Source organism: Nelusetta ayraudi, unplaced genomic scaffold, assembly GCF_046127955.1.
Source record: "Nelusetta ayraudi isolate G7.1 ecotype Tasmania unplaced genomic scaffold, CSIRO-AGI_Nayr_v1 ptg000135l, whole genome shotgun sequence".
Classification (NCBI taxonomy): Eukaryota; Metazoa; Chordata; class Actinopteri; order Tetraodontiformes; family Monacanthidae; genus Nelusetta; species Nelusetta ayraudi.
In genome coordinates, this window is record NW_027466185.1 from 13,755,782 (window position 1) to 13,770,167 (window position 14,386).

Consider the following 14,386-nt stretch of genomic DNA (forward strand, 5'->3'; position numbering starts at 1 on the left):
AGAACAAATCGAAACCACGAAACCCTTTATCCGGAAGTTCACTCGATCGGGGGATATGAAGATGAAACACAAACCTGGCAACCCGGTGCTGTCATTTGCACCTTGAGTCGTAGTGATGAAACGCCTTATCGTTACAAACACTGTCGCGGCAGGGTACGAGAGCAGTCCGCCGCTCTTTCTGTAGAGCTCCGGCCATGAGCACCTTGCGACCAAGAATGTGTGACAGGTAGAAAAATAGATCACAGGAGAATTTTTTTTTTTTTTTTTGCCATTTAAAAAACAAAAAAAAAACAAAAAAACAACCTATTATTATTTTTGCGTGGTTGGAGCTGCCGACATGAGCGAGAGAGCCGAGATAAGAGGGCCCGCCAGCCGCCGAAGGAGGACCACCATCCACGGCGGCGGCAACGGAGCGCCCGGCGTGAACAAGCAAGCCAACGGCAGCAAGCAGCAGGATCTTGCGGACAAACCGCCACCGTTTCCAGCCAGGGCCAAGGCGGACGAGGCGTCTCAGCGCGACAGTCAGTACAATGGGAGGGCTGACACACCACGGCAGACGGTGCTGCTGGGGAAGCACGAAGCCGTCAACACGCCGAAGAACCCGCAGAGCCATGGAGGACCGGTGGAGGAGATCCAGAAGAGGCTCAGGTAACCGTTATTTCCAGAAGCAGCACCAGAGACGTCGCTGCCCTTTTTCAGTCATGTGTTGTCTACCTCCATACTGTGGTTCTTTTTTTTTTTTTTTTTTTTTCTTTCTTTCTTTCTTTCTTTCTTTCATGTGGCCCTCTTTTCTCATCCAGTCCAACACTGAATGTCTTGTGGTTGCCCACTCTGGGTTACAGTTTGCAGTGAATCAGCACAATGTGAACTGTTAAGACTCGAAGTTCACTTTTTCCACCCCTTAAAAGCTTAGAATTTCTGTGGTTCTGGTGCTGGCATCCACTCACACAATCTGCCACAATCTTCCTTTATTATAACTACATTGCTCTGCTTTGGGGTGTTTTTTCAACAGTCCAGACATCTGTGCCAGTACGTGATGGAAATCCTCATAATTGGACAATTTCCAGTGAGCTGTGGTAAACAGTCTGGGTTACAGCAACTGTGCCATGTGCTTTTGCAATATGCTCGTGCGCCACGCTCGTGCCAGCACGTTCATCACACTGACCTGGCCTGGCCTGCGCTTCGGTGATCTCACTGAACTTTGCTTTTTGATGTCTCCCTCACTCCCATAATGTAGTTGTGTATTCTCGCCTTATTTTAGCCTGGGTTCTCTAGTGTTGCATTCCGGCACTTGAACAGGGCTACAGGCATGAGGAAATCCAGTCATTAGCCCTGGATTATTTAATATGAAAACCAAACAATGTCATGGAAGTGGAGGCAAGCAAATCCACAAATTACAAAACATTACAAACCAGCACATAAGACAAACATTAAGACCTACATTGTATCATCAATGGGGAGTGTGCCATATAGCAGTGAGAGAGAAACATATATTCAAAGGTTAATCCTGGTCAGGGTCTGTTACCAAATGCACTTATGGAGATTGAGAACTCCATCCAGGCAGCCACCACTGCTCACTTTAACTGGGTTTACTGGGTCTTTGTAAATATGACCAGGGCATTTTGTACCGTCATTGTTTCTGGCAAACTATGCGGTTGACAAATGTTACTGTCACACTGTGTTCCCTTTGAACCCCTGCCATCCGTCTTGCACGATACCAGCTTGAATCGTGTAAAATCCAGGTAAAAATTAAAAAACAGGATTGGATTTTCAGCAGGAACGTTTCTCCTTCGTCATGTGCACCCTGGGAAATGGCAACAATCAAACCTCGCTCAGGTCCACTGTGTCCTCCTTCGATAAACAAGGATCTGATTCCTGGCGCTCCCGGACACCAACGGCCGGCCAGGAACGTGAAGAGGTCCACATCCCATAAAAAAAATAATAACCAGCCTGTTGCCTGTGTGTGTGTGTGTGTGTGTGTGTGTGTGTGTGTGTGTGTGTGTGTGTGTGTGTGTGTGTGTGTGTGTGTGTGTGTGTGTGTGTGTGTGTGCAGTTGCCACGTCCTGCAGGAGTCTCTCCTGAGCTCGGCCAGCGGCTACAGCAACTACAGAGGAATCCTCAACTGGTGCGTCGTCATGCTGGTGAGTAACACTGACCGTCCTGTGTCTGCGCTTACAATTGCATGGCAGGTGTTAAAAGTGACTGCGACACCAAGCCTCTGGACCACAGTGTGAGAGCAGTCAGCATCTTCCATTGGTTGGTTAGTGTTGGAGGTTACTGTCACTTCCTGTTGAACCCACTGTCTCTAACTGCCGAAGAAACGTGTCTGTCTTCTTCTTCTTCTTCTTCTTCTTCTTCTTCTTCTTCTTCTTCTTTTTCTTCTTCTCCTGTCATTCTTTCTCACACTAGTAGATCCAAATGCATGCATGCGCATGCACGGTTACATATTACTGACTTGAATGAGAACACTGGGCAATCTCCCAGATTGGGGACTTGCGAGGGGAGACTTTTCTTCCAACCTTTCAACCTCCATGGAGAAGGCGACTGGCTACAGGGTGCATCCCATTTTCATCTATTTTTTGTCCGTGCTTTTTAAATTAAATGCATGCCCAAATGGATTATAAAACCATTTGCATCTTACGCCGTCTCTGTCATTCATCACGACCGAACTTCCTCCTCGGCTGCTGTTCCAAATTTAAACATGAGGCGAAGAGACTATTCTTGGATGCACGGGAGACATTTCAATAAAAAAAAACAAAAAAACTGTTTAGTCCAAATCTGAAAATGGTTGCAATATATGGCCTTTCAATCTAGGGTCATGTCGCGGCAGATTCAGAATCTCTCTTTCGGCTCTAGCGCAACAGACACAGGCGGTGAAGGTCCCAGCCTGAGGGTCACCCCAGGACAAAAGAGCTCTGTCCGCTCTGTTCCAACAGCTGAGGTCAAATGTTTGTCCCTAAAGGCACCCAGCGGCACCTCTGAACGTCCACTTACAGGAAGACTTTTAACAGCCGTAATGACAATTAAAAAACTTGTTGTGAACAGAATCGTGAATAATATAAAGAGTTCAAAGTTTTTTGAGTTTTTTGAGTTTTTTTTTACTTTGTGCACAAACCAGCTTAAGCTTTTCAAAGCACGGTTGCACCGCGTTTGTTGACAGTGTCTGCACCTCCGGTGGTGCGCACGTGTGCACGTGCGTTTTTCTTGTCCTTCTGCCATCAGCCGTTGCCATTCTGCAGCCCGGCACGACGGGATTAGGTCCATCTTTGAAAGTTTGCGTCCCCGCGGTGACCTCGTCCTGTGCTTTGCCAGGGGAGGGGGGGTCACCAGGGACCGTCTGCTCTGCTGAGGTCTGGCCAATTTTTAGGAAGTCTTGAGGTTTAGACTGTAAGAGTGTCAAGTGGAACCGCAGTGTGGAAACTGTGCAGACTTCTACAAGCTGTGTTGTGTGATAGTTTTTCCTCAGCGACCGACTGAGGGGCCGTTGGCCAAACTTGAAAATATTGTTACGACATCTGCGTTGCAAGTGAGAAAGTCTGCATCAGTTTTACCTGCAAAACTTGCCTGCATGTCGGTTTTGTTGTCCATTAAATTCCTAATGTTTCTTTTTACATTTGTTTAAAAACAAAACGTAAAAAGGCAGGGAAAACAACCGTTAACATGCACTTCAAACTGCAGACAATAAGGAGGAAACGGTTTGACGTTTATCTTGAAGATAACAAGACCAAAGTAAACCTTGTAACTTTGGAATTAATGGTTGACCGCTGGACTGAAACAGAACCACCCAGCCTCAGCCCAGGCACCTCACACTGCTCAAGCCTCTCTCTCTCTCTCTCTCTGTCTCTCTGTCTCTCTGTCTCTCTGTCTCTCTGTCTCTGTCTCTCTCTCTCTCTGTGTCTCTCTGTCTCTCTCGCTCTCTGTCTCTCTCTCTCTCTGTCTCTCTCTGTCTCTCTCTCTCTGTCTCTCTGTCTCTCTCTGTCTCTCTGTCTCTCTGTCTCTCTCTGTCTCTCTCTGTCTCTCTCTCTCTCTGTCTCCCTCTCTCTCTCTGTCTCTCTCCCTCTCTCTCTGTCTCTCTCCCTCTCTCTCTGTCTCTCTCTGCAAATTTAGCTGTGCGGCATTGCAAAATATTGGCATTGCCCGCACGCTATATAAATACTCTGCACGGGGCACTGTCCCAATTTCTGTGCTCAAGGTGAGAGTTCCCCCATCGAACGCGGTAAAAGTCACTGAGGCAAAGGTCGCGGCCGGACAGCAGAGCCGTCCGCACATCACGACCACCCAACGTTGAGCTTGTCGTGTGACACTAACCTCTGTTGCCTTATTTCTTCCGGATGGTTCGGCACATGATCTCAATGTGCCAAATCATCCGCGTTTCCTGTGCGTTAAAGTGCGCCGTTCACTGCAGCGCACTCCTGTAAATGGCATCAAAGCAAATTTTGTGCTTTCATTTATTGTTTTATTTCAGTGGCTATTTTTTTAGTTGGCTAGTTTTCACTGTCACATTGCCTCTTACAAGTATGAATTCCACTTGCTTTTAAACTTGCAATTGTAATGCCCCACCCCCCGACCCCCTCTCCCTGTATCTGAAATGCGCTACACAAATTATACACACAAAGTATAGCTTGCCTCAGATGCGATTGGTTTATCTCTGAGATAACTGATGGCCCAGATAGAGCTGGACATTGGACCTTGAACACTCAATATAATAATAAAGAAAGGTTACTTGACCTGGCAGGCAGCAGGGTGTGACGCCAAATGTTGATTAACATCAGTGTGAAAAAGGGATTCAGTGGATGCCGGACATTTGACCTGTTACTCGATTACATTATCGCTCATTGCATTTGGCACATGTGCCATTTAAAAACTTCAGCAAGAATCCTCAACAAAAAGAAGGGGGAAAAAATGAAAGTGTGGTATTTGGTTAGCGGAGGGCAAAAATACAGCATCATCAGTTTAGCTGATGAGCAAAATGCTCAGTTTCCATCTTATTGACTGTAAACTTTGGCTGAATCTCCGGTGTTGCTTTGCTCTAAGGTGCTGAGTAATGCACGCCTCTTCTTGGAGAACATTATCAAGTGAGTGCGCACCCACACACACACACACACACACACAGTCACACACAGTCACACACACAGATAAAGCTACACTCATGCGTGTACACAAGAGCCGTGATACAACCAGCTGTACTGTTTCTTCTTAACTTCATCATGTAATGTGTCACTGTACAACAAAGTGTTGACCAAGATGTCGACCTCGATTCATGCCCATCGTTCCAAGCAGGTTCAGGCATGTGACTGAGCTTTTATCTCATAGATGTTAAGTTCAGCCCTTAAAACAGATCTCTCTAAGTTATGAGAATCAAATCCGGCCAACATTCTTTCTGAAGCTAAGAAAACAAATCCCAGACAGACTTGTTGTTTCTCGTTTTTTTAGACTTTCATACACTTAAAGTCTTGATAAAACGCTGTCTTCCAACTTTTTTTTTTCTTTCCACCAAGGTACGGGATCCTGGTGGACCCAATTCAGGTCGTGTCTCTCTTCTTAAAGGACCCCTATAGCTGGCCGGCCGCTTGCCTCATCATTGGTACGTAGTGTTTGGACGCCTGGTGGCTGATAAGTAAAGCCGGACTTGGTGAAACAGTCTGTCGTGCTCCCTTTGTTCTGTATGCAAATCCACAAGCACCCCCGTGGTCTGTGTCACTGGAGCTGCTTTTATTGTATGTAAATACAGTCTCTTCTAACAACAATCAGGCTTAGAAAGGAAGTGGCTGATCGAGAGGACAGTCGTCATTCCTCAGTCAGCACCGATGAGCCCCGAAGCCGCTGAAACGTGACGGCGAAGTGCATGAAAATCCCTCCAAACCACTGAATCGCTTCATGAATAACGCTTGACTCACAACTCTTGACGTGTTTTCACACTTTAATCACAAGTCTGTCCACTGTGTTCCAGTGTCAAACGTGTTCATCCTGGCAGCCTTGTACGTGGAGAGGCGTCTGGCCGTGGTGAGTGCTACTGCTCAGGGCTTCACTTCCTGCAGCTGCAGGGAGGAAATGTGAAGAAAAAGCGTGGCTTTGTGTCGCAAAAATCCTCTTCTGGCTGATATGAACACACACACACACACACACACACACACACACCCCTGCTGGGGTTTAGATTAGGTGCAGTTGGGAAGACCCAATAGTGTCTCATCAAACTTTTGCAAACTTTTAACAAAATAACCCAACAAAATCCCTTTTGCACATGTTGCGGCTGCCAGGGCACCATCTCTGAAACCACTGGACTGATTCTCCACATCTTCAACCTGGCGAGCCTGCTGATCTTCCCCACGGTCACTGTGCTCAGCCTGCCCTCGGTGACCCCAGGTATGAAAATCCACTTACCTAGTTTTACACGTGGTAATGAAAGGTCCTCCCTCTGGAAATCTGCTGAAACAGTGACTGTTAACCTCCTCTTCTCCCTCCTCTCCCTCCTCTTCCTCATCTCCCTCCTCTTCCTCCTCCCTCAGTCGGCGGCGTCGTCTCCCTCGGAATCTACACGGTCTTGCTTCTCAAACTGTACTCCTACCAGGACACCAACAGGTGGTGCCGACAAATCCGACAGGAGAAGGCCAAGAAACTGAGGCGCTCGTACTCGTGTAAGTGTTGTAAACAACAGGCAGCCACTGGCGGGGGGGTGGGGGGGGGGGGGGGGGGTTGCTGTACCGCTCAGGTCCAAGTATGCAGGCGGAGCTAAGAGCACTCTTGAAATCCAGGTCAGTACATCCGATCATGGCTCAAACATTTGTTTGTTTTTGTTAAATTGATTTGCGATCTGGCGACACGGTGGCACAGTGGTTAGCGCTGCCGCTTCACAGCAAGAAGGTCATGGGTTCGATTCCTGGGACCTTTCTGTGTGGAGTTTGCATGTTCTCCCTGTGTCTGCGTGGGTTCTCTCCGGGTTCTCCGGCTTCCTCCCACAGTCCAAAAACATGCAATGTGAGGTCAAATGAAGACTCTAAATTGTCCGTAGGTGTGCATGTGAGTGTGAATGGTTGTCTGTGTCTATGTGGCCCTGCGATGAACTGGCGACTTGTCCAGGGTGTCACCCTGCCTTCGCCCTATGACAGCTGGGATAGGCTCCAGCAGATCCCTGTGACCCTGAATAGGAATAAGCGGGTATAGAAGATGGATGAATGAATGATTGAATGAATGATTTGCGTTCCAGTTTTATTCGATCCTGTGCTGATACTCCCATCTAGTGGCGGCAAGACAAACTGCTGCTTTGCCAAAAATGTTGCTCATGAGACTGATGTCCATCGGTTTTTAGGACCCGATGCTGAGTGAACTGTGCGTGTCTGTGGTTTCCAGGTCCGTCTGTCACGCAGTCCAACGGTTCGACGGTGCACGCGCACGTCTCCTACCCCGGCAACCTCACCCACAGGGGTAACCACGAAGATAGCAGCATGCACATGCCTCAAACTGAACCATTATCTGTGCTTTATTGAGACTTTACAGTTTCACTTGTTGCTGTTTGGTTGCCAGACATGTACTACTTCGTCTTCGCTCCGACCCTCTGCTACCAGCTCAACTTCCCACGTTCACCGCGGATACGCAAAAGGTTCCTGATGAGGAGACTCTTTGAGCTGGTGAGAGGGCGGACGCTCACTGCGCACCTTCTCCATTATCATCATACTCATTTTTTTATTTAAAAAAAAAAAAAGAAAAAAGCTTATATCTTCTGACTTGTTCTTTCTCACAGCTGTTCCTTATGCAACTTCTTGTGGGCTTAATACAGCAGGTATGTGACAGCGGCCTCACACCGGTCAGATCGCACAGACAATTTTTCAAACGTTTTCTGCCATCCATAGTCAGCGCTTTTTGTCTCTGTGTGTTTCAGTGGATGGTTCCAACAATACAGAACTCCATGAAACCATTCCAGGTTTGTACAAAATGACTGATTTCTACGTCATCATTGCTGTCATGGAATGTCATGGAATAGAAAAACAGAAGTTAAGATAAGAAAATACAACTCATTGCCACAGGAAATGGATTTTTCCAGAATGATGGAGCGCCTCCTAAAGTTGGCGGTGAGTACGGTGCAAGCATTCCCCTCTTCATCTCACATTTCGGTTTGTTGCGATGACCATGTTGCCTTGACATCCTACCCCCCGACTTCTCCCTCGGCCTCCTACCTCCTCTCTTCTCCCAGGTCCCCAACCATCTCATATGGTTGATATTCTTCTACTGGTTCTTCCACTCTTGCATGAACTTTGTTGCGGAGCTTCTGCAGTTTGGAGACAGAGAGTTCTACAAAGACTGGTGGTGAGTATGGATGGCAACACAACACAACACGGGATGTCACTGGGGTCCCCATCATTCCCGTTTCCTTCAGGAACTCTGAGACCGTCACATATTTCTGGGCCAACTGGAACATCCCAGTCCACAAGTGGTGCCTGAGGTGAGCGCTGAAAGCACGTGTGACCATGTGCACCTTTAGTGTGTTTGTGTGTTTCTAATCAGTTGTGCGTTTTAGACACTTCTACAAGCCCATGTTGAGGAAGGGAGTCAACAAGTTCATGGCCCAGACGGCCGTCTTCCTGGTGTCTGCCTTCTTCCACGAGGTAGAGCCACAACCTTCACTCTTCTTTCACTTCTTACGCGTTTTGCACTCGCCCGCTAACGTGCACAAAGTCCTCAGGAGTCCACAGGCCAGTGACACTCTGCTCAAAGAGTGAGGTTGACGTTGAACGGAGTGGTTTGTTCACCCTCTCTTCCTTATCTTCTTCCTCCAGCTGTTTTGCTCTCTCCTTCTCAGCCACTCCTTCTATGTCTCTTTGTGTACGACTTTTTAATCATCCATTTCTCCTGCTGTTTTAAATACTACTTAAATACTTTGACATTTTGTTTCATATGCGACTTGTTGGGAATTGGGTATGCTGGACTATGGGTAATGAAACACAGGGTTACTGACCACTTCCACCACTTTCTTCTACTTTTGCTGTTTCTTCTTTTTCATCAACATTCTCTGTAGTTTTCTTCAACCTCTTCTTTTTGAAATTCCTTTTCAACTGTGGGATGTTTTTCGTCTTCTGCTGGGATTTAAACCTTTACATATTGACTGAAGTTTTTAGTGTTTTTTTTTTGTTGTTTTTTTTTATTTTATTTTCATCATCTAAGGCTGTAAGGCTTTAGCAAGTGTCCAAATGGGATCTGGCTCTGTTCAGACTGGGCCACATTATTGACCCATCTGACAGGTTGCTGTAGCAACAACGTTGGAGCGGAGGCGTCGTCCAGCATATTGTGTAGTGTGTGGCGTCATATCATTGCGACAGTGGCACTTGTTGTGATACATGGCCTGGAGCTTGGCTTGAATGGAGCTATCTCCCCACACACTGATGAGTCTGAGTTACACTACAGAGAGCGCCACCTAGAATGGCGCCCTCTGGTGGGGAGCATTGGGTCTTGCGTTGCGTAGAGTGATGTCACGGACGGTCAAAACCCATCGGCGTGTATGGAGCTGTTCACACTGAGACGCATCTGTCCAAAGGATTTTAAACTACCTCTCGAAGGTGGTTTCAATCAGTTTTGCAAAAATCGAATTTCATATGATTTGTGGCTGTTCAGTCTACAATAGAGCCATCCGGTTTCAATCTGCATGGGCTAAAAATCGGATTTTGGCTGGCAGTCTGAACGCGGCTTAACTCTTTTCTTCACTATCTAGTTCTTGGTGAGTGTTCCGCTGAGGATGTTCCGGTTGTGGGCCTTCATGGGAATGATGACTCAGGTACGTCACTTCTCCTCTCCCTCTTTTCCCCACTCTGCCCTCGCAGCGTCTCGTTTGTAGCGTCCCCTCCTCCTCCTCTCCCCGCAGGTTCCCCTGGCACTCTTCGTGAGCCGCTACCTGAACGGAAACTACGGAAACGCCGCCGTGTGGATGTCGCTCATCATCGGCCAGCCCATCGCCGTGCTGATGTACGTCCACGACTACTACGTCACTCACTATGGCGCCGCGTAGCCCACCATCCACTCGGCGAAAATCTACGCTCTCCCAACGGTCGCACACATGAAAACGTGCAAGAGACATGAACACACACCAGCCCAAAGAGTCGCTCGGTGAGCGACCTGCCATAAAATCCTGCCAGTAAGACGGCGTTCTCCGGTTTTCAGCGACGAAAAATAAACCACAATGTGTCCGTGACAGATTTAGTTGGACTCTAGGACGACAAAAAGGTCCTTTGCAAACCTGTAGAACAGTCGATTCCAGACCTTCACCCTCATGCAGGAGCGTCTTCGGACTGTGGTCAACAATTCATTAGCTGGATGAATCACCGGAGTGGGAGCCTCTTGCTTCGAACCAGCTGAACAGAGCTTTCTGTGCAGCCAATGGGAATTACTGCCAAACTAGTCCGTCACAGCAGGACCACCAAACTTGTGTCTGCTCGGCAAGGCGAGAACGTCGTCTCTATAGCAGAAAGAGAGTTTCTATCATAACTGAAAATATCAAGTTGCAGGACCAGGAAGCCTGCGTATGAATCCCAAAGTTTCACCACTTTTTGAGGCAATAAAATAATTTAGTATTACATAGATTTAATAGTTATGTCAAATTAGAACTTTAATATAAAAAAAAGTCAATACCTGTCAAAGACAGGAAGTGGAGGTGGAAGGAAAGAGCTGTGAGGGAGATGTAGAAAACCAGTATTTGTGCAATATTGGACATTTTGCAGATGCACTGTTTGCTTTGGCTTTATTCCATTTTGTTGTTTCACAACTGAGTTTTCAGAAGGTTTTTTTTTTCACCATGTGCCATTTTGGGGTTTTACTTTTTATAATCAGCCATTTAATTTTGAGCCAATGAATGTTTATTTTGTTGCACTTTAAAGATGCATGCTGTCAACCTGAGCAATGGATTGTTATGAATGTTTTAAGTTTTAAGTTATGTGAATTTTTTTCAACATTGTGTTTTTGTTTTTTGTTTTTTGTTTTTTTTTGGGGGGGGGTAATTCCTATGTTTACACGTCTGCTGAAGCATTTTTGGCTTATGTTAAAAACACCAGAGAGTGATGAGTTCTATTTTTTTGTTTTTTTTGTAATTGAATTAATGAGGAAACGTGGAGTATTTTCATGTTAGTATGCATTTCAGTGCAAATCTGTCTTGTTAACAGTATGCATGTTTTGTGCATTCTGTCCTGCTTGACAGGAGAACCAGTCAAAGACTCTCAGTCCGTGAGTGGCGTTCTGATAACCAAACATTGCCGGGATTCACTTAATAATGCATTTCATGGATTTTCATAATTTTTTCATATTCCAGTTTCTTATTTTCCACCACATCATGCCTCTACAAAAAATGCAATCTATAAGAGTGGAATTTATTTTGATATTGCGAGGTATCTTTGTTTATTTTAATTTTTTTCTTGCTTATTTTCTAAATCACCTGTAGCCAACAACCTCTTCATCCGTATTCTTTCTGCTGTTGGAATCTGAGTTGTAGATGCTGCTTTGAGTTGAGACGCTCTCAGAGTCCCGATTGTGAATGTGTGATGCGTGTCGACATTAAATGAATGTATTGCCAATCTGTTCTTGCTGTACAGGGGAATCGGAAGATTTTCATGTTCTGCGGAAATGTAAGATAATTTTCACAGCCTTTCACATGAATTGTGTCATTTGATAAAGATTATTTATATTTGAGAAATGACCTTTTTTTTTTTCCTGTTTTTCTTGTTGTTTGTTGTCGTTTTTGTTGTCGTTTTTGGATGAGACCACTAAGTTGTATGCAAGGAAATTTTAATTTAATCAAGTCAATGAAAAAACAACACACACATTCAAATGTCTAGATTCAAATTTACATACTATTACAAAGGCTTCAATTCATGGCAAAAGTGGACAAATATGGTACAACCAGAAATATATATATACAAATAAATACATACTTCCATCCATCTTCTATTAAGGAAGTCAATACATTTCTAAGAAATGAGGTTCAAATCAGGATGTGAAGAACAGTGCTGGTGGAAGATCTCTACTGTTTCTAGAAAGAGACACACAGAGACAGACTGGTGTAAGGCACGACCAGGCATGACCAGTTAAATCAACAGATGGTGTGTGTGTGTTTGTGTGTGTGTGTCACCTTGTTCTTTTGGTTCTGTATGGGCAGATAGAGTTTAAATTCTGCAGGAAGCTCATCCTCTGAGTACAGTCTGTCTGTGAAATACACCCTCCTTATTCTGCAATTGGCATGAATCTGAGGAGAACCAGGAAACGTAAAAATAATAACAAGAATAATAATAATAATAATAATAATAATAATAATAATAATAATAATAATAATCCATGGTAATGAGCTGGCCCTGCTCCCGCACGCCCACCTGTACACGCAGCGTCTCAATGTATCTGGTCCCATACGCCCTCCTGGTGAGGTCGGACAGGTTGAACTGAATCTGGTTCCAGCCGACTTCCAGCCGTATGGGCATCGTGCAGACGAACGGGTTCACTCGGGTGGTGGTTCGGTAGTTGCTCACCCGGAACCTCCTCCGAAAGTTCTGATCATCCAGCACCTGGCGGTTGAACAGTTGAGGGAAAAGCCTGAGCGATGCGTGTCCTGAACGAACCCAAAACTATTCTGTGTGCAGGTTTCATGAACGTTTCGGCTGCATCTTTATGAAGGAATTTTTACTATTTTAAAGGTCTCATGTTAGAACTATTTTGAGGTCCTCCAGTGTCACATCGTGTTCTAAGGTTCTCTAAAATGGAGCATATTAGCCCTCTGTTTGCACCCTCCTGCACTAAAAAATAAAAAAGCAAAATTTATTAACATGGCTTTCTGCTGAAACTGATGCATAGGTTGACCTTCTAAAAACAAGGTGGCCTCTAATGGTGGAGCCAACACCTGTCTTGGGCTGTGGCCTAACCCTAATCTGGGGGGAGTTGTATGAGGGCGTATTCCTTGGGCTGCATGCCTCAGCAAACACTATCTGAAGGGTGGCAACAGCAAAGTAAGCAAAGGATGGAGCTCTCTTATTTCTGGTGACAGGCACTGACAGTCACTGACATATTAAAAACATTATTGAAAGCAAACAGTGAAAAATGCTTCATAATAGCTTTTTAGATACACTAGTTGCACCATGCACCATGCAACACCAGTTGCAATTCTGGGATGTGTGTGTGCGTGCCTACCTGGACTTCAAAGGAGAAATACCTCTTGAGGCCCTTAATGATCATAACAAAAAAAGGGAGCTTGATGCCTAAAGTCTTCCTGGGGTCACCAGGACACGTTATGTACGTTGTGCTGAAAGAACAATAAGACAAGAACATGTTATTTAAGTACAGGAGAGAAAGCGACTGATGCGTCAAGAGGCAGCCAGACACAAACTCACCTGACATTTTTCCCTTCTACCTCCAACACCTCTGAGTGGATGTCATTGTCTGTGATTCTCTTGATGTGGCCGTTCTCTACCTGTTACACAAGCATTAGTGTTAGATGTATGGAGTAGTTATTTCATTTGAAAATATGAACCCCAAAGGATTCTTTCTTCTAATTCTTCGTAAAGCAAACTGCATAAAAACTGCATTTAGAGCATCATAGGTAAATAACTGATTTATTTAAACACTTATCCAAAGGAACACAGCGGCCATAACAGGAACTCACCTTTTCTTCCCATATCTGAAGAGGTTTGCTGCCGATGCTGTATAGAATTGATAAGAATCCGCCTTGGAATGTGTTTTTGAACATCTTTTCTGTGCGTTTTGTCTGTGGCTTTAATATTAAAATTCTGAATTCACTCTCAGAATTTTAAAACATGGGTCCAAACATTTGGAGTTTTAAAACTACCTTTGCTGACTTTTATCTCAAAATTCTAACTTCAAAGTCTCAAATGGACAAGAAGTTAAAATTATAACTTTGAAGTCTCCCCATTCACTGGTGCCAAGTGATAGCCATGAGCTGATGATAATTCATTCATACAACTGTGGCTCTAGCGTTAGTCCTGAGTGTGCGGGTACCACCTCGCACTCTGCCTTCCTCCCCTGTACACAGATATGCAGGTTAGGTGAAATGGAGACTGGAGGCAGATGCTCTCTGTTGTCTAACCTTACCTGCTCCTGCTGAGTATGGAAATCATGTAATACCACACAACAGCTGCCTTTAAACCTCTCAGAAGAAAGAATGCGTCTTGGTTTGTCTGAATCTTTGATGCTTTATATCAAAACAATTACTCCCATTTTTATATTATTTTTTTTGTGACAGGATTTTGTTCCTATTGGGATATTGCACCTCCAAATATCTACAGGAGCCAAGACTGGGTTTAGTGGTTTTATCATGATGTTGGTATGAAAAATATGTGAGATCAAGTGGGACATCAGAAAACGGGGATAAACATTCATCTTGTTTCACTGGTATGAAAAATATGTGAGA

The 14,386-nt window shown here is 45.1% G+C and overlaps 2 protein-coding genes across 2 annotated transcripts; one reads left to right on the plus strand and one right to left on the minus strand.

The window, feature by feature from the left end:
* Window positions 1-107: 107 nt before the first annotated feature.
* On the plus strand, window positions 108-11,668 carry dgat1a (diacylglycerol O-acyltransferase 1a). The gene is made up of 17 exons (XM_076012070.1): window positions 108-648; window positions 2,054-2,141; window positions 5,035-5,075; window positions 5,499-5,584; window positions 5,951-6,003; window positions 6,258-6,363; window positions 6,507-6,635; window positions 7,348-7,422; window positions 7,522-7,625; window positions 7,739-7,777; window positions 7,877-7,918; window positions 8,022-8,066; window positions 8,189-8,301; window positions 8,372-8,437; window positions 8,513-8,600; window positions 9,701-9,763; window positions 9,851-11,668. The coding sequence occupies exons 1-17, from the start codon at window positions 338-340 to the stop codon at window positions 9,992-9,994; spliced, it is 1,593 nt and encodes a 530-aa protein (XP_075868185.1). The 5' UTR covers window positions 108-337; the 3' UTR covers window positions 9,995-11,668.
* LOC142877435 (cilia- and flagella-associated protein 20-like) lies at window positions 11,025-14,372 on the minus strand. The gene is made up of 6 exons (XM_076012072.1): window positions 13,622-14,372; window positions 13,350-13,429; window positions 13,150-13,261; window positions 12,342-12,530; window positions 12,104-12,217; window positions 11,025-12,004 (listed from the first exon to the last, which is right to left on the minus strand). The coding sequence occupies exons 1-6, from the start codon at window positions 13,703-13,705 to the stop codon at window positions 11,996-11,998; spliced, it is 588 nt and encodes a 195-aa protein (XP_075868187.1). The 5' UTR covers window positions 13,706-14,372; the 3' UTR covers window positions 11,025-11,995.
* Between the last annotated feature and the right edge of the window lie 14 nt (window positions 14,373-14,386).

Coding starts and splice junctions, on each gene's coding strand:
- dgat1a (XM_076012070.1), top strand. CDS start 338: ATGAGCGAGAGAGCCGAGATAAGAGGGCCCGCCAGCCGCCGAAGGAGG. Junction 7,423..7,521: donor CGGCAACCTCACCCACAGGG/GTAACCACGAAG, acceptor TTTGGTTGCCAG/ACATGTACTACTTCGTCTTC. Junction 8,302..8,371: donor GAGTTCTACAAAGACTGGTG/GTGAGTATGGAT, acceptor CGTTTCCTTCAG/GAACTCTGAGACCGTCACAT.
- LOC142877435 (XM_076012072.1), bottom strand. CDS start 13,705: ATGTTCAAAAACACATTCCAAGGCGGATTCTTATCAATTCTATACAGC. Junction 13,430..13,621: donor TTCAGATATGGGAAGAAAAG/GTGAGTTCCTGT, acceptor CTTGTGTAACAG/GTAGAGAACGGCCACATCAA. Junction 12,218..12,341: donor TTGAGACGCTGCGTGTACAG/GTGGGCGTGCGG, acceptor GGTTCTCCTCAG/ATTCATGCCAATTGCAGAAT.